The sequence below is a fragment of the Ruditapes philippinarum genome, unplaced genomic scaffold (assembly GCF_026571515.1).
Source record: "Ruditapes philippinarum isolate M1 unplaced genomic scaffold, ASM2657151v2 ctg1485_1_1_1_1, whole genome shotgun sequence".
In the NCBI taxonomy this organism is placed as follows: Eukaryota; Metazoa; Mollusca; class Bivalvia; order Venerida; family Veneridae; genus Ruditapes; species Ruditapes philippinarum.
The window spans coordinates 84,300-108,564 of NW_026867238.1; the positions used below are offsets into that span (position 1 = coordinate 84,300).

At 32.1% G+C, this 24,265-nt stretch overlaps 2 protein-coding genes across 3 annotated transcripts; one reads left to right on the forward strand and one right to left on the reverse strand.

Annotated features, from left to right (window-relative positions):
- Window positions 1–7,951: 7,951 nt before the first annotated feature.
- Window positions 7,952–13,575, reverse strand: LOC132735386 (carbohydrate sulfotransferase 1-like). Its single transcript, XM_060722326.1, has 6 exons — window positions 13,530–13,575; window positions 12,788–12,853; window positions 10,970–11,032; window positions 9,937–10,111; window positions 9,060–9,184; window positions 7,952–8,670 (listed from the first exon to the last, which is right to left on the reverse strand). Exons 1-6 carry the CDS (start codon window positions 13,573–13,575, stop codon window positions 7,952–7,954), a joined length of 1,194 nt encoding a protein of 397 aa, XP_060578309.1.
- A 1,636-nt stretch (window positions 13,576–15,211) lies between these two features.
- On the forward strand, window positions 15,212–22,170 carry LOC132735388 (transient receptor potential cation channel subfamily V member 5-like). Of its 2 annotated transcripts, XM_060722329.1 has the most exons (6): window positions 15,212–15,342; window positions 15,956–16,189; window positions 16,339–16,689; window positions 16,890–16,974; window positions 19,050–19,269; window positions 19,547–22,170. In XM_060722329.1, the coding sequence occupies exons 2-6, from the start codon at window positions 16,006–16,008 to the stop codon at window positions 21,230–21,232; spliced, it is 2,526 nt and encodes an 841-aa protein (XP_060578312.1). In that variant the 5' UTR covers window positions 15,212–15,342; window positions 15,956–16,005; the 3' UTR covers window positions 21,233–22,170. The 2 variants fall into 2 exon arrangements, with proteins under 2 accessions (XP_060578312.1, XP_060578311.1); XM_060722328.1 differs by lacking the exon at window positions 15,212–15,342 and having other exon boundaries at window positions 15,908–16,189.
- The last annotated feature ends 2,095 nt before the right edge of the window (window positions 22,171–24,265 follow it).

Below are 24,265 nucleotides of genomic sequence, written 5' to 3' on the forward strand. Positions count from 1 at the left end.
GAAAATGCAATAAAATTTGAATTTGAATTTGCTGTACTTCAACACTTCATTCTTATGGTGTTGTATATACAGATATTCCCAGAATAAATGTACAATACCTTTGCTTTCTTATTAAAATTATTAAGTTTTTGCACCCATTTTCGATCTGTATCGCATACTAGTTATACCTCAACACCGCATGAATTATGGTAAAAATGCATTTTGTTACAATGATGCCAATATTTAGAATAGAATCTTATTTTATAACGGTCATATTATTCTCTAACATATTTTGAAAATAAAAACATTACATGTACACGAAATAAATATCTTTATAACCATATCATTATGCATGTATATTTATAATAAATAAATTAGAGTATTATTATGGCGAGTGGTTAGCCCGTCGGACTAGTCATCTATGTATCGCTCGCCTTGTTGGCACAAAGCCAGTTAGGGGCAAGCTGTTATTTTCTTGAACAAGACACTTAACACTAAATGAATAATAGAATATATCAACCAACTTTCTCCTCATAATCAGAACTCTTTAACCACTACGCTGCTCAGTTGTACGTATCAATCTTCTATATATCAATAAAAATGCAAAGTGAAATAACTGAATAACTTGCACAACCCTTTATATCATAATGGTATGACCCGTTAATGTAAACGTTATCGAGTTCGACTTGAACCTTTGTTTACATAATAAGAGCGAAAAAAATATGGAAAGCCATGGCTGTCTTATATTGTTCTTTTCCAATTTATTAAACCATTTGGATAATATATAAGTTCACTTCGACTATATATGAATTGAAAACACCTTATTTAACCGGAATCCATCATGTTAATCCACAGTTACAATATATGAAACCATACCGTCAGTGTATGAAACCGAGTTAGCAATATATAACAAGGGGGAGAATCACGCCGTTCGTTATCCAAACAAACAAGATGGCGGATGCAGCCAAAAAGTATTTTTTTTTCCTTTTTTCCCTGAAATTCGTGATGTTCTAAAGTAAAAATACGCATAACAACCTTCTCCACAATTTTCCTGGCACACAGGATTTTATTTCATGATGTTTCGTCCCGTACTTCATCTGAAATGCGCGTCACCAGATTCGAAGCGAGAGAAATTTCCATCGGTTTGATCGTGGTAACGTACGGCTTTTTCTCTCAAATTCACCGGTTTTTTACATATATGTATGTTAACTGAAACCACTGACTTTAAAAAGTTGTAATATGTCGTCATCTAAGCAGTCATGCCCATTCTGGCTAGATTTACTGCTCTAAATATTAATATCGGGGCATTTTCTGGAAATGATAACGTATGGCGCACAAAATATCAATGATAACGTACGGCGCATTTTACTACTGGGTGGATTTCCATTTGTCCAATCAGCTGATAATGAATTATTCTTATGTAGGAAATGATAGATATCTGAAAAAATGTTGGTCATATTGAACAATGCTGTACTATCGGATATAAATATCTTTCTAGCTGGTGGCATAATAGATATCCGTTGTTAATATACCAGTTAAAATACACGTGTATAGTTTGAGAATATTTTTGTATAAAATGCAGAATGGAAAGAAAAGCCTCCAATTTCAGGAAACATTTGTGTAGTGTTGTCTTCATATTAAATTTCGCCAGTGTTGTGCGATTTTTATGGTCTTATCCCCTTATCAGAAAGACGAAACGCATTCAGCAGAGCAAAAATGTTAAAAAGGAACGGACGGCTTGATATATTTTCTTTTCCAAAGAAAAAGTCTTAAATCATTCCTAACAAATTTCTGATAAGGAAATCTTAATATTTGAACCAGTCAAACATTTACAAAACGAAAAGTGATTGCGACTAGCTTACAGACAGATGAAATGAGCCTGTATTTATTCAATCTGGTCGCTCATTGAAAGAAAAATACTTAACAGAAAATACTGAATGAGTGTAGGTTCTATATTGAATTTATTGAATAAGTTAGAAAATAATGTTTTGCGAAAAACTTCAATGAATTTAGTAAATAAGAAATTTTCTGTTTATTTGACGGGCGGTTAATATTGAGACAATACCATTTAGCGTGACGTTGTGCCACTATGACGTCAGATATATTTACGCGACATAACCTTACAGTTTTTTATTATAGTAGACAGTAGACATTTTGTTTTGTTCCAATAAGCTTTAAAGCGGATGAGGACATAAAACATGCACAATAACGAACAGTTCATATAAACATAATATTGACAAAAATCAAGAAAAAGTTTGGAGAAGATCAATTGTGATTGATAAAGTAATACCAGCCGAAAATTTCTTAAGTAATTACATAATGAACATTTTCAAATCAAAATTGAGCTTTAAACCACTAACATATAGGTATCTTGTATATACATATACATACACACATATACATGTATATTTATAAAAAAAAACATACATTACATGAACCATTAATGCAAAATTGTTGACAAATGCCCCGACAAAAACAATAATTAAAAAAAAAATGCAGGTATCGGCAATAATAGAGTTACATTGGAATTTGCTTATTAATTTCGAGTGTTAAATATAAAGTTTTAAATCGGATTTGGATTTTGATGTTTTTAATCATGTCGGAAACCCCGTCTGAAACCTTTAGTGCAAGACCGCTCATGCGCTTAGATGACATCATTATCTTTATGAAAGAACGGTTTATAAATTATTATGCTACTCTTAAACTAGTGTTTACAAAGTATAAATTATGTTAGTGTTCATCCGTGTTGTTCTACAGAAATTAGAAACTTCGACGGGAGCGATAGCGACCGGAGAATATTTATTTTTTCTGTAGAACAGCTACGGATGAATACACACATACTTAGTGTCAAGCTTTATTTGCCTACATTAATATTAACTTTATTTCGTCACTATACCTGTCCATTTGCACAAATGCGGTTCTATGAAACACTATTAAAAATAGAAGGCTGCTATGAACGGACTTTGATATATCATCTATGAAAATTTACACAAAGAATTTTTAAGAAATACAGTGCTTTCATTGGATTACATATAAAGCTGGACACTAATATTATTTATTTCAGTTTCTTAATTTGGTTCTACACATCCTCTTATGTCTTGTAAACATAACTTTTCTATTATAAAGAAAATCAATTAATCAGAAAAAATGCGCCGTACGTTATCATTGATATTTTGTGCGCCATATGTTATCATTTCCAGAAAATGCCCCGATATTAATATTTTCAGCAGTTATTTTAGTCAGAATGGGCATGAATGCTTAGATGACGACATATTTAAAGTCAGTGGTTTCAGTTAATATACATATATGTAAACGAAACAGTGAATTTGAGAGAAAAAGCCGTACGTTACCACGATCAAACCGATGGAAAATTATCTCGCTTCGAATCTGGTGACGCGCATTTCAGATGAAGCACGGGACGAAACATCATGAAATAAAATCCTGTGTGCCAGGAAAAAGAAGGTTGTTATATGTACTTTTACATTAGAACATCACGAATTTCAGAGAAAAAGGGAAAACCTTACTTTTTGGCTGCATCCGCCATCTTGTTTGTTTGGGTAACGAACGGCGTGATTCTCCCCCGTGATATAGGTTGATTTTCTCAATATATGATTGAGAAAATCAACTTATATATTGCTAACTCTGTTTCATACACTGACGGTATGTTTTCATATATTGTAGCTGTGGATTAACATAATGGATTCCGGTTAAATTAGAAGGTGTTTTCAATTCATATATAGTCGAAGCGAACTTATTAATTATCCAAATGGTTAAATAAATTAAAAAAGAACAATATAAGACAGCCATGGCTTTCCATTAAAAAGGTAAGGCGAGCTGATGCCTTATGAATAAAACCCAAAGTAAAACGTTAGATTTTTATGTGCCTTGATAGCGCAGTAGGCAGAGCGAACGTTTCAGTGTTAAATTCATGGTCGAATCATGGTTATATATATAAGTACTATAACATTTGGCTGTCTTATGTATCTTTTTCTTATTTGGCCGGTTTTGTTTTAAATAGTTACAAATGCATCAGATATTTTTTGGACACGGGTTGATATGCACTTGCGTACAGTAAGAGAAAACGCAACACATCAGGAGAAAGCTTTATCAGAAAAGTAAAAATATTATGTTATATATTGATCCATATATTCAAATTATAAATATTATGAAATCGTAGTGCGTTTAAATATTCTTCATACAAAAATAATTTTTGCGAATCAAACCTGCATTGCATTGATATTCAACTAGAAATTTAACTGACAGTCTTACCTACTGCGTTAAGTGGACGGTTGGCCAATTGGTAGTTTTTGTTTATTTATATCGTTAAAAGATGATAAATACAATATGATAACTGTTTTACACCCTTATAGTGGACTTGACCACTGCGTCACTAAATAATTATCTTAAACGTACTCAACACATTTACCTATGTATCTGATATAGATAATAAACACAAAAAAATATTATTTGAAAATTTTCGTTATATTTGTGGGAAATCACTGACCCGCGAATTGCGTAGCTCATCTACACAAACGCTATCACTTTAATCTTTAAGGTCTAAACCGGTTTCAAACAACATTAGAACAGAAAAAGTCCTCTATCGGAAATGATGAAAGGGTTTATAATTTATTATCTCTCAATAATAGATGCTTCTTAATGACGAATCTCATTTTGATATAATTTAATTGAATATTCGGCCAAAATAACCAAATAAGTAGAAACAGCTTTGTAAACGGTAAACGCTTTTTGTCAACCGACTGAATTCCTTATAAACACTTATATTATGACACTTTCCGACTTTAATATTGATGTGTTTTATCATGATAACCTTGCATCACACATAAACTTGGTCAGTAGAATTTCTGCGGACGTACTAGAAAGTCAGGCGCCTAAGCCCTCGCTTTTCAAAACTAGGTACGTTGTAATGCGCTTAGCAAGTAGATTCACTGATATTTATGTGTCCAGGTGAGTGAGAAAAACAATCAACCATTTGGTTAGATAGAGGGTAGGGAAATCCCAACGCCAAGGCTCGTTCCCTATGGAAAATGAGAAAATAAAAAAATTCTCTGAAAGTGATTTTTTCTTTTTATATATCCTTTAAATAACAAAAATTATTTTAAAAACTTCATTAAATGCCGTTTTATTGTTAAAATAACATTTCTACAACATTAAAATTTTTGGCCGCCAGGCAACTTCACAAAAATGACAAAATAAAAAAGTTCTCTGAAAGTGATTTTTTCTTTTGAATTATCCTTTAAATAACAATAATTATCTTTAAAACTTTATTAAATGCCGTTTTATTGTTAAAATAACATTTCTACAACATTAAAATTTTTGACTGTCAGGCCGCTAGGCTGCCAAGCCGCCAACTTCACAGAAATGAGAATATAAAAAAGTTCTCTGAAAGTGATTTTTTCTTTTTATATATCCTTTAAATAACAGTTATTATCTTTAAAACTTCATTAAATGCCGTTTTATTGTTAAAATAACATATCTACAACATTTAAATTTTTGGCCGTCAGGCCGCTGGGCTGCCAGGCCGCCAACTTCACAAAAATGAGAAAATAAAAAAGTTCTCTGAAAGTGATTTTTTCTTTTTATATATCCTTTAAATAACACTTATTATCTTTAAAACTTCATTAAATGCCGTTTTATTGTTATAATAACATTTCTACAACATTAAATTTTTTGGCCGTCATGCCGCTGGGCTGCCAGGCCGCCAACTTCACAAAAATGAGAAAATAAAAAAGTTCTCTGAAAGTGATTTTTTCTTTTTATATATCCTTTAAATAACAATAATTATCTTTAAAACTTCATTAAATGCCGTTTTAGTGTTAAAATAACATTTCTACAACATTAAAATTTTTGGCCGTCAGGCCGCTGGGACACCAACTTCACAAAAATTGAGAATATAAAAAAGTTCTCTGAAAGTGACTTTTTCTTTTGAATTATCCTTTAGATAACAATAATTTTCTTTAAAACTTCATTAAATGCCGTTTTATTGTTAAAATAACATTTCTACAACATTAAAATTTTTGGCCGTCAGGCCGCTGGGCTGCCAGGCCGCCAACTTCACAAAAATGAGAATATAAAAAAGTTCTCTGAAAGTGATTTTTTATATATATCCTTTAAATAACACTTATTATCCTCAAAACTTCATTAAATGCCGTTTTATTTTTAAAATAACATTTCTACAACATCAAAATTTTTGGCCGTCAGGCCGCTGGGCTGCCAGGCCGCCAACTTCACAAAATTGAGAAAATAAAAAAGTTCTCTGAAAGTGATTTTTCTTTTTAAATATCCTTTAAATAACAATAATTATCTTTAAAACTTCATTAAATGCCGTTTTAGTGTTAAAATAACATTTCTACAACATGAAAATGTTTGGCCGCCAGGCCGCTGGGCCGCCAACTTCACGCCGCCAGGCCGCTGGGCCGCTGGGTCGCCAACTTCACGCCGCCATACCGCTGGGCCGCCAACTTCACGCCACCAGGCCGCTGGGCCGCCAACTTCACACATCTCTGTCATAGTGGGTTGTGTGAGCTTAAGTCTATTCCCTGAGGCTAACATCGTGGATTAATTTGAGATAAGAACCATTTGATAGGGCTTTCATCGGAAGCTGTGTAAGCTTTCTTGTAGTCACTGAGGCTATTACCTTGGGTTAATTTGACATCAGAAAACATCAGATACGGCTATCACCGTGGGTTGTGTGAGCTCTGCTGTATTCCCTGAGACTATCAACCTTGGATTATTTGAGTTCAGAAACCATTTGATAGGACTGTCATCGTGGGTTGTGTGAGATTTATCGTGGATCATCGTGGACTAATTTGACATCAGAAAACATTAGATAGTAATAACACCGTTGGTTGCTCACACAAAGCTCAAACAACCCTGCCAGAATAACCATACGGTTTATGCAGAAGGGTTTCTAAACGCAGCTCATAACGTTCAACACAATACAAAAATGCCACTTTTATATGATCATAAATAAATGATTTTAGGATAGATCCAAATATTTTATTAAAATTAGAATTGCAATTGTACAGGGCAACTAAACTAAAGTTTGTATCGCTTAGCAGATCACGTGATTTTTTTTTGTCTTGTGAAAATCGACGATACACGGAAACCAACCAAATTCCACAAAAATTGCTTTCTCTATATAACAAAACAATCTCATTTGTGAAATTTTATTGTACAAAAAGATACAATATAACATCAGAAGGACAAATTTAATTGAATACAAAATTAATATACCTTACTAACAGCATCAGTTTATTGTTCAATCTGTGAAGTTAATATATTGGATGAAAGTTCATTTTCTATTGACATATCAGCTTATGTATGACATATACTATTTGAACATTTTCATTTTTATAAGTAGGTCATCTATTTATAGTTGTCTTACTTGGTGAGTGTTCATTTTCAATTGATATATAACATTTTATAAAATATTTAGGCATTTCCAAATAATATAACAGACCAGTTGAATGAAATACATCAATCATTGACATAGGCCAGCCTTTTATTGTATTTATATTGATAAAGGTAAGAAAGCTCTTTGGCAGTTGTATATCTATAGTTTGAAGCGATGTATCCATGACCGGTTGTACATATTCTGCCGTTGCTTGGTAAGATAACTTTCTACTTAAACAACCCAGTGTTAAGCAAAAAACATCCCCGTTTTTAAACTAAAGAGAAATAGATCAAGGATAGATAGTAAAATCATGGAGTATCGACTATAAACTGTAACTGCAGTTATAATTTACGCTTGTATGTATACGTGAGTAGCATGTTTTTGTTGTTGCTTTTATTTGTGCTGCGTTTTGTATTTTCAATTACATATATGGAATGGATTCTGTTAGCCATAATATTTCTTAATTGCGCAAAGAATTTTAGACATGTTATCTTTTTTTATGGCAAACTAGCACATGCCTCAACGGAAACATATTCTTGTCGTTTGTCATGAAAGCGATCACAGTTCGTAGTGATCTGTCTTCAAGATATTCTGTAACTTGTACTGGTTTTGAAAGTCATAAGCTTTTATTGATAGATTGCGTAAATTCTCTTCAGTAAAGAATCGTTTGTAGCCTAAACATTCCAAAGCATTAATGCAAGATCTATCAATAATGTCCAAAGCGCCAACACTTAATTGTAATCTCCACCAATCTGCATAGTTCTTTGATTTTCTTCGAGTGAACTTATAGTCATCTGTGGGCACCGGCACTGCCTTGAATAAATCCTTATCTATCCTCATTTCTAACCCAAAGAATTCAAAAAGTATTTTCGACTTTTTTGTTTTGTCATCCATAAGGTCTTCAAACATCACAAAAGAAAACCGTTGAGGATACTTCTGTTTCAGGTGAATACCAGCTATAAAGTCGTGAATCATTCTATTGCACAAATCCGTAGCATCTTCTTGCAGTAGCTTATAATCGTTGAAACGTAATTCCTTCAAACCAAACCACTTTGTAGTAAGTCTTGAGTTCATAATTGCACGTGGATCTCTGAAAAGGTGAATCAGTTTAACATCTGGATTTGTCTTTAGGGTTGATTCTAAGTTATCTAAAGTCAGTCGGACAGTTTTCGTAGCTTTGTGTTTTGAAGACTTACAAACTTGTTCCATTTGTTGTAAGCATTTTAAAATAGACAATTTCTTCTTCCTGCATTCTTTATATGGTTGCCATATTTTTCCTGTAATATATTGTCTAGAATTAGATTAAGCGCAAATTGCAAAAGTGCTATCAGTCTTTAAAATTTTTCGGGTGGGTATATTTTGTATGTTGTATTTATTCAGAAATAGTATCAATGCTTAAATATGGTATAGCGTACGATTTAATAATAACTAAGGCATGCTATATTTGCTAACAAATTTACTTTTTCATATTTTCCTATCTTTTCGCAGCAAAAAGAAGCAAACATTTAATTAAATTTAATATTCACTCTGAATTAAGCATTGTTATAAACATATGTATTTATTTTTCTATCAAAAGAAATGACTAATGCATTGCATACATGTATATTTTATAATTTTAACAATTATGCTAAAACATTTTATTTCAAGAATGAATTTGAGAACGTACCAGAATGAATAAGTGTGATATTTTCTGTCATAGCAGCAGAAAGTACTGACAAATTACAGTTATATATATTGTCAAATGTAGCATACACACGACCAAGATTGTGCCTTGTCTTGTTTTTGGCAAGCCTGAAAGCAATGATCCAAGTGTTTTACATCAATTTTAAAGAGCAGTTTTACTCCAGTGTTATAAAGTATCGGAGAAATTGATAAAGACTAATAAATTTCATTACTGATTGGTATCTACTTATGTCACCAAGTGTTCATGGTCAACAGATATAAAAAAAATAAAACAACATTAATGATGCTATGCTATATGGATGTATAATTATAGATCTCCACTAAGATAGTTTTTTATATTTTAGGTGCGGTGGGGTAGGGGGATGTTGCATTACGTGACTAAAAATATTTTTTCAAGATTTCTGTACGGTTCGCAGGTCTGAACAAATAACTAGCGCACAAATTTCCAGATCTCGCTCTCTCTACTTTTTTTTTTTTGGGGGGGGGGGGGGTTGTTGTTGTTGTTTTTTGTATCCAGAAAAATAATTTTATTCTGCAAAATGACCCTCAAGTAACCGAAAAAAACTGCATGAAAATTAATCGAATTTCAAATGATTCTGTGTTTATTATTTTTCGATATATTTTTCCATTTTATGTGCCCAAGTTGAATTATGTAAGAATTCCAAATGTCATATTTCAGGCTTTTGTACCGCAATGAATGACCTTTAAACTAAATGTATCTTTTCTTAAAATGTTACTATTGTCTCCATTATTACTTCCGAATTACATTAAGTTAAACTTTTTAAATGAAGTGATTACCTAAAATAACTATTAAATTATTGCTTTCTCAATCATAATAAGTAAATGAAATATATTCATACCCACACATGTTTCTTCCAACACAAAGCAAATCCTTTCCCCAATAATATACGCCGCTGTCATAATTCCACAAAGGTTCATACCAGTAAAATGTATCCGGGTGCCAGGCAAGTAAACGACCCATGAAGCTTGATCCACTACGCATGTAGGAATTGATTAAAATGTCGTAAGATTTACCTAACAAAGAAAAGATGTTAAAAATTAAAAAAAAAAAATTAATAAAAACATCTCTAATTCAAATGAATAAACACTTTCATTTGCTTCTAAGACAACGAAATAATTCCTAACTTTAACTTGTTTGTAATGAACTTATACTAACTTCATAATTGGTAACATCTCGGCGTTCGGTCTACGGTCTTTCCTGGATAACTAACTAGTAATTATCAATTTCTATGGATATGTTCTGAATTAGAGGGATAGGGGAGAGAAATAGATGTCACGGGGATTGAGCATGCAGATCCAATTTTCATTGTTAAGAATATTAACACTTTTTATGCACATCTCATTTTAAATTTAAAGAAATATAACTTTTAACGCTGTTCTCATTTTAATAAGACTGGAATGTTCTACCCGTTTATCTGGTCCTCCAGGATCATTGATGCCAGCACTATTAAGTGTTGAGAATTGAGTATCACTCAAGCCGGTGCTAGGGGGCGTGTGGGATGTTGTACTCATTCATTATCCCTCATGTACAGACTCAATCTAACCTAGTCAGCAATTTTCATGTAATTTTGATGTAATTAGTGCTTCCGATGGATCACTTTGTTTCCAGATTTGTTTTACTTATTCTACAAAGTAACAAAATATGAGCCTCGTCACGACAAAACCAACATAATGGGTTTGCGACCAGCCTGCGCATCCGTGCAGACTGATCAGGATCCATGCTGTTCGCTAACAGTTTCTCTACTTGTTATAGGGTTTGCAAGCGAACAGCATGGATCCTGATCAGACTGCGCGGATGCGCAGGCTGGTCTGGATCCATGCTGGTCGCAAACCCGTTATGTTGGTTTTGTCATGACGCGGCTCAAATATTACCTTCTATATGCTTATCTGTAGAGGATAGAATATTGTTGTTTTCCCGTTCGCACGTTAGAAGACCTGAAAAAGTTCACATTATAATTTTTGTCATATAAATTATTATATATATAGATCTAGTACATTATCAACAATCTTAAACACAAATATATAAAGTTTATGTTTTATGCTATATACGACCAGTTTTATAATAAAAACGCACAATGCCATTAATATCACATTTCGAATATTTGATAAGTAAGTCGAATAATTTATAAACTAAAACACCGTAAAGTACGCCCAACACTATGCTAGGTTGTACAGCTGTGGCTCTAAAAGGGATGTTGTACTTTTCCATCATGAACAGACTCAATTAAACCGAGTCTACAATCTTCAAGTAATTTTATTCTTTTCTTTGTGTCTGAGTGATCGCCTTTTTCATATTTTGAACTGCGTGCGTATTTTTCAATTTAAATATCAATATCTGAGTTGCTAATATTTTACTACTGTCTTAAAGAGATTCCCAATATATATGTTTATATTTTATTTTGATAAATGCTTTAATGGACAAAGGTGGCGGTCAAATGGCTTTTCTGTGATCATAAAGTTTACATCATTTATGTACAAAGATTTTCTATCTAGCTTCGTTCTATCAAATTTTCATTAAGATTTCATAGCTTTAAAGTATCTTAGAACATTAAGTTACCCTTAACTGCCGGGGGTCATGGAAACTTAAACCATCAAATTATCTTAAGATCCACAATGACAGAGTTTTACCAAGATGAAATTTCCCCTCCTTTTTGTTTATTTTCGGCAATCAACTGATCTCTAGAAATCTTCTACATTTACATGACGTAGATAATCCTTATTTTTTATGTTCACGTACCTTTGTCTCTGGTATGCTTCTCTGCATTGTAAACTGATGGTGCTTACTTTCTTTGTTAGATCATTTGTCTCTGATATCTTACACAATGTTATGATAAACATGTAAATATCTTACTTATAGCGATTATGTCTAATCAAAATATCCAAGTTTTATCTATTCTGATGACATAAATATTTACACAATGTGCTCACACAGTGTAATTATTCAGAGAAGCCTCCATTTTCCAGAACGAGTTGTGACCTGTATTGCAGCTTTTGAAGTTGCCCCGTTCTTAATTACAATAATGTTAAATCATTCGGTTCTTTGTGATTATTGATTCCATCATATGTTTTAAATATATTTGTTGTGTTCAAGGATTAAATAGATAAAATATAGCTAAACCAGGTACATGGGGCGCAATTTTCTCTCGTCTCATGTCACATATGGTGCATCCTGACCCTGACCCTGACCGTGACTAAAAACCGGCACCCTCGGAATACCGTTCTATGGCTTTACCTACTGGACTATCCGATCGCTCACACATCTTCTCCCTTAAACATCGAACAGTTCTTAACCGTGACATGATCTTACCGCTTTACTGAAATTCGTCCTCGAACGTCTAATGATTAGAGAGTAATGTGATTTTTTCTCTGACCTTTATATGTTGTCACGGTTCCCCGTTGGGCGCCAAATTTAACAGGGTGAGAAAATGTGCAGTCTGACACGAGACACTTGGAATACCTTTCCGTGGCTCTACCGACTGAGCTATCCATCCGCTAAAACATCTTCTTCCCAAAATAGTGAACTGTTCTGAACCGTGACATAAAGACTCAATTAAAACAAACAGAGTCGACGATATTAAACCACAAGTATGTTTTTGTTTTGATGGTCTCGATATTTTCCTAAAGGAAAAAAACGTTCAAATAAAAAATCATCACGGACACACAAAAAAAACATGAAGATGACAAACATACTATTACGTCTGTAAGAACCTTCGTATATCCAAACACCTGCTATGTTGAAAATAATCAAGACAGTCGCTGAAAATAGAAAAAAATATAAATTGCCTTATACTTCACAATGTATCAACCAACATTCTCCCGTTGCACTTTTAGTTTCGGTATTCACATAGGGGTATTTAAATCAAATATCACATATGCTATAGTCAACATAACAATAACTGTATATTCTGTGTACACAATCTATAAACCTTTATTTACTTATACTTTATGTTCTTTTTTAACCATGCTTCTTTTAAAAACTTTCAACTTCTTATTTTTCATATTGTTTCAGCATGTTTCAATTAATAAACTTTTAAATATCTTATACTTTATATGTTGTTTAACCACGTTTAATTCAATAAGTTTAATAATATCATGCTGTTTTAACACATCATTTTTATTTTTTTCTAAACGTTATGTTTTAAAAAAACACTTATTTTTTTAACGTTACAATCATGATTTATTCTGTGTCTTTAATAGGTCTTAAAAGATGTGTCAATTATATTATATAGATAGTTAAAATGCAAATTTAATTTAACATGTTGTTTATCTTATAAAATCATTCTTAATAGTATTGTCGTGTTTTTTTTAATGTAATTATCTTTTACATATATTTCTGTTTTTAGTGCCCCGGTTGTTATACCAAAGATTTTTTTAGGCTTCAAGATCTCAGCGGAGGTCTTTAAATGTATTTAAATGGCAATATCAGACTTACCTACGAGGATACAATACTTTCCCACTTTTCTAAATCCGTATACCATAGTTCATCCAACAAGTCAAATAAAACAATAATTTTAACAGAATCTTCTCGAGCTCTGCGTAATAGTTTTAAGATAAAATTTGTATTTACATTAATTATTAGTCCGGTATATCAAATTTAATAATGTATAATATTATTAAAATGATTTCATCGTACTTAGAAAGTTTTAATTATAGCGACATGCCCTTCAGTTTAAACTTCTAAACTTTGCTTTGAAATGCCCCTCAGCATTAAATGGCTAAAGTATCAAACCTGGTGACATTACTACCTTATATTATATAGTGAGTAGTTACAGGTGTATCTGGACACAGTCGAATATGTACATCAATAGCGGAAACTAACAAGTGAAAAATGTAAACTTGATTAAGATAATGTAGAGCATGAAACGCATTAAAGAGATACATGTCAAATTATACAGGTAATAAAGGGGTTAATGGTCTATGGAATTATGGCTAATGAGAAGATCAATGCGTATTGAATTGAATAGTATCAAAATGTCACTATCATTGGTATAATCTATAAAATGTATTGAAAATCATCGAGAAACGTTTAAACAATACTTCCTAATCTATATCACTTAACAAAGACATGAAAAGGCTATTAAATAATTTGCTGTCTGATGTAACTCATTAGAAAATAACTGTGTAGAATTTTGCTGAAACATTTTTGCGTAATTTATTCAATATTTTGCCTGGATGTTTTATATACTTCTTGAAAGAACTTCACTGAAGCCCAAATATCTCAAAACAGAAGTTTGAACCACGTACATTTAAACGGAGACAGCGAATGATCTGAAAATTTACATATAAGTTATTGGTCTATATCTACCCCAAGTAGTACATTAATCTCGAGTAATTATTTTCAATTCTGTCATGTGAAAAAAACATAGTGGAGTCCCTTTAAACTAAAATATACTTAAATTACTTAAGTTTTATAGTTAGAAGATATTTATGGTGCACTGTTGAAAGAATGAACATGTATAAGATGAGGGAAAATAATGTGTAATGGTTATCAATTACTTTGATATAAATATATCGAGATGCAAATAAAAGCTTATTATGCAGTCCGGTGTTACATGTAATCATATAATAATTAAAGAGGTATCAAACATAAATGAACACTAGCCTGCAATGATAAAATACCTTTATCATAAGAACTAACTCAAAATAAGATAAAATAGAACCCAATAGGAACACCCAAAGCATTCAAAATGAATCTGTTGCAGGCAAATATTAATTCTTCTTTGAGTAAGGGAACTCCAAATGAGTGGTAAAAGATTGGTGTTGTAGTTTAAGTAACCTCTCTGACCGTAAATGACTGAAACGGTATGTGCACTTGAATAAGGAGAAAGGAGAAAATTGAATTAATCCTTTAAAAAAAGAGAGAAAAAAACAAGTATGCGATCGTAAATTATTATCATAATAATGTATAAGGAATGATCTTCGTTCTATGTAATAGAGAGGTAAAAAGAAATGAGATCTACAAAAAGGAAGGGTTTTGAATGGCAAAATCATAACGGTGTTTTATCAAAAACAAAAAGGAATAGTTCGGTCTGTCCGTTAATAACGAAATGCGCAATTAAACGCCCTACTGCATTCGATTTAGACGCTCAAAGACCGCAACGTTTAAAACAAAAGAAAGAACATAACAAGTAAAACAAATGTTGTCTTAGTCATTGAAGGTTTTATTTTTTCTCTTTACAATATTGTATGGATTAGTAATAAATAAAACGTTAAAAATATAGTTTTTAAGGAATTGCTTTTGTAAGGTAAGATCCAAGAGTTTTGTAACATATGTTAAGATTTCATATGATAAAGTAATTCATTTAATATGACATCTTTAATCATTTTATAAACAACATTTTATATTGAAAAAATGTCAGTGAAATAAATTCAATGATGTCCTAACTTCTCATATTCTTTGTTAGATCTATATGTTAAATGCAATTTTATATATAGAAGTGCTAGTTATTTCTTTGTCGATGTTTTATTTTCTGTTGTTTCATTAGATATGTGTTTACTTAAGCTATAATTATTAATTAACTTGCGAAAAGTATAAAAAATGTCAAATTTCAGAACTTAGCAGCCACGTTGTTTTCAATACTCATGTATGATACATCGTGAGAAGAACTTATCTCAGTTTTTAACCACATGAATTTCATTAGAAACAAGATAAAATGTTCCCTTACAGAACTAAAACTACTTTTGTAAGTACTAGATATAGTGATTTAGCAAATACTCCAGTTGTTCATCGCAAAATATGTAAACATTATTCTATGGACTTTTGCGTGTTTTGTATAAAAAATTAATGAATATTTTTCCTGTTACAGACTGCGAAGTATAATATAACACTTACCCCTTGATTTGTGATAACTTTTGAAGACATTGGTCGCCTGGTTACTAGATCGATACATGTAAGACATATATGTAAAATGGAAGACATCATAGAAGAGACGCCGATAGAAACATATAAACATGTGCCTGATAAACTGGATATATATGGCTGTATAGAAGACATGGCGAAATATCCGGAGAGGGCAAAAACTAGACTTCAGACAGTTGAAGAAATCTTAAAAGATCTAAAAGACCATGACGGACTGCCTTATCTTACTAAAGGTAAAACCATTTAACTTCGCTTTAATCTAATTTGAAACTGTTTGTTAAACATTAAATTTCATAAAATATACATAAATGTAGGAAAATGCGTACATTTTTGTATTTTATACTAATTATGGCACATTTCTTTTACGTTTTTATTTCTCCAGATGTTGAGGAAAACAGAAAGGGGGAGACTGTGCTACATACAGCCATAAAGATTTTCCAGTTTAAAAGTCAAGAAGAAAAGGATGTAACACAATCACTTATTTCAGTATATCCAAAACTAATTCTGTCTGACCGGGAAAGTACGGAATATGCCGGCCAAACCCCATTTCATATGGCTGTATGCAAAGGCAACATATGGCTTGTCAACACATTGTTAAAACAACTCTGCAAAAAAGACACAAAGCACTGGAAATCCACACTGCTGAAAAGAAAAGCCACAGGCAAAATATTTACGAACACTGTGATGATGGGAGAAGTCCCCCTGACTATAGCAGCTTTGACATTCAATAGAGGTTTGTTCAAACATACATTTATACAATCTCTGCAATGCATCATTTGAAAACATAAAGGAATTAAAAGTATCTTATTCAGTTTATGACTTTAACTACTTATTCAAAGCAGCTACCTCCAGCTTTGCTTTGATCTAACTTAAGACTTTACCTTTAGTTCTGTAAATATTAAGTATTAATTACATAACTTTGATCCATTTTAGGAATGTTCGACTTATTACTGAATGAAGGGGCTGATCTCGACGGAACGAATTCGTTAGGTGACAACGTTTGCCATTCTCTGATAAGGTAAGTTGTAATCAAATAGCATTTTTTATTTCCAGTTTAGATAATTGCAGTGGTTTGTACACTCGACCAGGATCGATGTCTATTAAAAATGGTCAAGTGAAGTGTATATCTTGCATTTTAAAAGAGATATTATAAAATAAGTTCAAATATAAGTATGACAAGTGTGTATCTTTTGTCTCATACACATAATTCATATTTTATATACAGTAGCATAAAGTGTTATTACTTGGTTTAAGCATAACAAGCTCATCAACATATTGCATAAACAAATATAATATATGCTACATAAATGACACATGACATTAACTTACATAACTGAAAAAATACGGCTTATCAAATGTGAGAATGTTTAATGAACAGAGAATAACTATAAAAGCATTTGAACATATATATAATATATATGATATAATTTTACATAACGCTGAAGAATTTGTCTGTCGTTTTCTAACATTATCAAATTAAGCTAACGATACATTTTGTTTTATATTTGGGATTTTCGGTTATACCGATCAATAGAATCCATAGAAAGAAAACCGCAGTTTTGAAAAAAGTGGTTGTGACAAATAAAGGGAATAACTAAAGTAACTTTACACAACAAATATTTTAGCATTTACTTCCCTTTAATAATTCTGATCAATACCAGAAATTAAATTCATTTTTACATGATACATGTATATGAAATACGTTATTGAGAAGATACAAATATAAATCCAAAACAAAATGAACAATGGGTATTTAACAGTGACAATGATAGTTATGTATTTAAAAATTGTACAAAAAAGAAAGAAAAAGACGACAAACCTTACAAGTCAGTATATTATAACAAACTGTCCCTCAGTTTAAAAGCTTTATCAAAGAATACAGATATTCTTTTAAGTTCTTTCTTACAATCGGTTCACATTAATGAAATGAATTTAATCATACCCGTGTTGCATCAATAGCATTTTGAAAAATGTTATGTTTTTAGCTCAGAATATATATATATGAAATTCGTCTCCTGTGTAAGTTATAAAACATAAAGTGCCCTTTCGTTCATTCCTTGGTATATCATTAAGTCTTCCTAACTCGAAATTATGTTTGTGCTAGGACAGTCTTATTTTGGCTTAGACATTTCTAAAATTTAATATTTTCAATATATTCTATAACGATGGTTCATATGTAATTTTATATTAAATGAATGTAAGATAAAAACAGGATTAGTTGTGATGTACCCTTTTTAAAACTAAATTGCGTATCTGACAATATACAGTTGTCTTCAGCCTCAGTCGTTCCTTTAAAGCTGTGCGCCTCCAGATGAGCTAAAACATTTCGATAAAATCAAACCTGAAAAAATGTACTAAGATTTTAGGAAAAGTATAAAGATTAAAAATTATAGCAATAACTTACATGTTATGTGCAATTTATGACCGATTTTTCTGTATTTATAATTATATTTCTTATGCGGTACTAACGCAGTTACGGAATTTTTTGCATATTTGACCTCTTGATGGTAAGTAACACAAGTGCGATTGATTATGTGCAATTGCATTCTTTTGGTAACTTCACAATATTATACTTTTAAATACATTTCAATTTTTTTTTAAAAATTACCATGAATCTGGAGGCGTGCACCTTTAATATAATTGTAAACATATAGTAAGTATAAATCCTCTACAACTGTTGGGATCTGAACTATTGCACTTCTTACGCAAGGGAATAATACAACTGTTGCCCATGACTTGGGAAATTTCTTCTTATCAAGTATATGGTTAAATAATGAATTTAATGGGTGAATTATTTGAGAGACATTATGTTAAATTATTCATAGATGATATTATCTGTTTACTCATGGCTTCTTGGAAGCTTTCGTGATTTCCTCATTTATGATGCATTCATCATCAATATAGTATGACAAGTGGTCATAGATCAAATCAACGGACGTTTTGTGATACTTCGTGTATTTCATAACATGATGTCTATTTGAACCAAAAAAAAAAAACATCTGTGAGGATATGGTAATTTAATTTTCATCTATATTCAAGCACATTATGTGCATTTATACCGTTTATAATTTATAATTCAATTTCTGTTCACAGATACGGTTATTTATACCCAGAAAAATTAAATGACGTATTAGAAATGTGCCGAAAGATAAACGAGGACCCTGCGCCGTATGATACTAGTGCACGAGCGATAAAAAACAGAAAACTTCGGAAGAAGATTTGGTTAATGGAGAATCTACAAGGCTTGAACCCGTTACAACTAGCAGTGACACTTGGACAACATCAGGTGTTTTCTTTTATTATGGACCAAGAGGTAATAAAAGATTCGTGACCACTTAATCATAAATATTAAGATATCAAGAAAAAAAATGATTTTCTATCACTATAATTTTTTTAATTTGTATTTTTTTAATATGCTGTGGCTATCAAATTACCAAAGGACTTGTTTTCCAATATTTAAGTCGGTGTTTTATGACTTACATATACATAAGTATTTTTTACAGTAACGAACAATAATAGTAGACATATATGGAATTATATTAAATATGTAATAACCATAAGATGTAAAAAAATTGTTATGTATATTGCAGGCCTACTGTTTTGAGAATTCGAAAGATGGACTGTTTGACATCAAAATATATGACATTACGGAAATTGACGCTATATCTTCAATGAAATCTAGAGACATTGGCGGAGTAAATGAGAGTATGCAAAACAGATGTCAACCGGAGAATGTTCCCCGAAGACAGGCTACGTATCAAAGTGAACCTTTTCGAAAGTCTGTCCTTATGATGCTTTTCGATCTGGAGCCGTCTGTCGCTTTTCAGTTCATTTTGTTTCCTCCATTAATGAGGGTCGTCAACCAGAAGTGGAATGCATACAGAAAATATTTCTACCCTTGGTGGATATTTCATACGATATTTATGTTTTTTCATACATGGTATTGTGTTGAGAGATCGAGACAAAACCATAATTCCCAAGGGCTTTTCAGTGTCAGCAGTCCACCCGTCTTTACAAAGAAATTACCATATGATCCATTTGTTACTACATATGGCACTATATGCATAATAGTTTCAGTAGTATACCTTGCTCAGGAGGTGTTGCGTATGACCAAAAAAAGAATGCCGTGGACTCTGAACTCATTCTTGAATCCTTACAGCAGTGGCTGGTTTCGTGTTATGTTTGTTTTATTCGGACTTTGCCTCATTATTGACTTTATCCTTGCCATTGTCCTTGTTTACTACGAGAACTATCTACTAATAGTAGCTATGGTACTCGGATGGTTTTTGGAAATATTTTTCATAAGAGCCATCAAACCGTTCAGTTTCTTCACGGTTATGATACAAAAAGTCCTCATTATAGACATGTCACGTTTCTTTGTCATAATCGGTATCGAAATACTTGCTTTCGCTACCGCTATGTATATGGCGATTCAAGGGTCGAGTGTTGCGGAATCCACGGATTATCGGGACATTTGGCGGACAATATTCTCTATGTTTAGCTTGATGGTAGGTGTCGGAGACTTGGTCGCAATCTATGATACTCGTCATCCAACGTTGTGTATCATCATACTGGTGGGCTTTATCGTTATGACCACTTTGCTAATGCTGAATGCACTTATAGCAATGATGTCTCGCACGTGTATGGAATTGGTAGAAAATGTTGGAAATGTAAGAACAAGAGAGCGACATTGGAAGCTTCAAAAGTTATCTGTGATTCTTTTCTTTGAAAGTATTCTTCCCGGTAGATTTGTATTCAAAGCGGGTGAATGTCAGGAAGTTAGTCGATATAATAACACTATGCACCGAAGAAGAAAAATGAAAAGATACATGCTTGAAGTGCGATCCTTACAGAATGAGGACGGAGATGGCTGTGAAGAAGGAACGATTTCTACAAGCTGGGGATTCAGGACTGCTGTATTTAATGCTCTCAAAAACAACAAGCGAGGCTCAACAGACAGGCCTCTTTCTGGTATCAGTGATAAAATTCGACACGCATTTAGGAAAATGAGCAAAAAGAAAGCAAAGAAAAAAGATGCTGATGATGACAAGCAAGATCATATTCTAGAACCGTCAGAACAAAGACCGGTACAAATTCAGCCGCCTGTATCACATGTTTTTGGCTTGAATCCAATGGCTGCGGATAACGGATTTCCAAATGGTGGCTTTGCTGCGAGAAATCCAAGACAAGCTGAGATTGACATATACCATGTTAATCTTTGTAGACAATGCTCTGTCAGCGATGTCACTCGTGACTGTGATCATCAAATCCGTTAAGGATATTTTGCATTATATATAATACTGGTCACCTATCTCTAATAAATATGTATCTTGTTATTATAATATGAGAATACAGTGTATAATATTTTCAATATGCTTCACACCTAACCTTTCGAGTCGTCTGCTACCGACGCTTTACATATTTCAACGTTTTGTGTATTCATTACCTATATTAACATCTATTTCTCTACATAGACGCATACCCAAGTAATTTTTCACCATTTTTTGTTCATAAAGGGCAAAAGATTTTTCACTATGCCACACAAAAGTGTTGAAACTTTAGATAAAAATCTTTGGTTATTAGGAAAGACATTTACTGGCATTTATATCACTATGATAGTCGAATATTGTTTATTTGTTTATCCATACTTTCACATGTAAATGCAGCCTACATGTATGTTACAACATTGCAATAAAGGGATCGGTTATTATGTTTTATAAGGTTAAAATTATAAGAATGTTGATTGATTGACCTATACATTTATATATTTATTTTGTGGATTCTTGCTTGCCTGATTGTGAGTTTACCTGATTTTGTGCTTGTGTGCTTGCTTGATTGCTTGATTGATTGATTGATTGATTTAACTTTATATGACTTCTTTTAGATAGAAATTCTTTAAAACAGTTGCTTGCTTGCTTGCTTGATTAATTGATTGATTGGTTATCTTTTATATCACTTCTTTTAGATAGAAGTCTTTTAAACATTTGATATATTGTTTAGTTGAGTGAATTAAACATAAACTATGCTCATCTTAGAGATAATATTTTTTATCCCAGACATTAATTGAAATCTATTAATTTCTTTCTGAATATGTCTAATTTTAATAAAAGAATGTACAAACTGTGTGTGGGAAGCTGCACATCCTATTACAGATCAAGTAAAGTTGGTCCTTTCTTGAAAAAAAACTGCCAGTTTTTTTTAATGACATTATATATTCTTATTGTGTCTACCTACAGTATGTAGCGTTTAAAACATAATACATCTTACTTGTGTGTTATCAAAACATGATTATTTTATATTAGAGACTGTGGAGCAATTAGTAGTTTGATAAATTAATCAGAAAAAATGTTCACGTTCGCCGCTCATAATTATGTCACATCATAAACCATCACAAGTTTAAAATACCCCTTTCGACAGAATGAAAAAAAAATCTGGTATTTAATATCCATTTAATGAATTAAACTATAAACGTACGTAGGTCATTTTGGTGGTGAATATCTGTCTGTAAAATTAACAATTCGAAAAGAAACACCTGAGATGGTTCTAATATAGGGCTATATGTTTATAGACATATCATTTTAATAATATTATGTATGTCCCTTTAAAACATGTCAAAGTCCAGCTAGCTAGCCACCCTTAAAGAAAATTATACACACGATCATGAAATTGTATGTAAATTTTCATTGTAGTAAATTATATCTAATCTTCATACGAGTAATGATACAATATTCAAGTTTATAATGTTTATTCAAACACGTTGAACCCTTCACGAGCGCTGTTCGATTAAATTCGATGAATTTTGCAGTAACTTTTTTTTATTTTCAAATATTTTCTCTGTATATTTACCGTTCGTGTGTATTAACGTAATATGAGGGTCAAAGAATGTTCTCAATAAACGATAAAAATACTGGGAATGATAGTAACCAATGTCTTGCTTGCTGTCGGGTCCCAATTTTTACAGTTTATATTCTTCAATTATTAACGAAAAAAATCATCATTTTTTCAAAATAGAAAAAAATGCGAACATAGAAGACGTTCAAGAATTTTCATGACGTTATTTCCGTGAACAATTACAATATTCGTTAAGGAAATAAAATTGTTTATGTCTCGCCAAAACTATGCATTTTTAAAGACGATGAATTACGTGCAGTTGTAACATTTTGTACTGGGTCGGGTAAATCGTCCAAGGAGACTATACACATCTTTTGTATATACGTGGTATGAACGGTTTTCAAAAGACTGAACTTCGCTTAAAGACGATACACGCAACTGTGACGACTTCGATATTGGACGATATTCGAGCGAGCTTTATGATGATCTTCGAATAACGGCATTTATACGATGGCTGTCCCAATAAGTCATGGACAACAGATACTCAACGGACTTCTAAAAATATTTTACTGGCATTTAATATGCCATTATTGAACAACCAAATATGAGAAAAACAAGCATGATATCATTTAATTTGCAAGAACAAATATATATAATTATATATACAGGACTAATTATAAGACTATCGTGGCCCACGATCCAAAGTCATAAATACGATATGTAACATTATATTAATGTTTCTCCTTTTCAAAGTCTTTTCACCTCTGTATTGGATACACTTTAAATGTCAAGCCACCTTTTTTTATTCGGAACATACGCGTACTGTCTTAAAAATTCTTAGCACAATCGATTTCTACCAGCAGTCTTAAATGTCTGAAATATTGAGGACTGTCTTCATTTACAATTTTTTTCAATTCTCTCCACTGTTCATGACCGCTTGACTATGGGCATTTTGTTTGTACTAAAAGAAATTCGACATCAGATACATATCATATTTGTTATGGCACTTGTATAATAACGTTCGCAAAATATTCTGATAGGTTTTAATTTCTTAAGATGACACGTAGCACTAAATATAGAATCGGATAACCATCTGCTAGGCCGCATCAGCGTCAAACATCGCCATTTATTGTGCTTATATGGACCTTGACGGTCAAAGTCATTTAAAGCTCAATGTAAAGGTCAGATCAACATTTTTGAAAGTCTTGTCCAAAAAGTTGTTTTGTCCAAGTATGAAGATAATTGATTTATTAAATACTAAAGTGATAGTCAATTTGGCAAAGATAAGTGAAAGTTCAATAATTTACAATTGAATGTCAAGGTAATACATAAGCCAAAATCAATTTGTTATATATGCATGATCGGTGTTCTACGGTGATTACAGTAATTTGACCTTTAGGATCAATGTCATTAATGAGTGAAGGGCAAGGTATGTTTGGTTTACTTGCTGTTGTGTTAAGGTTGAAGGTTGAAGACTA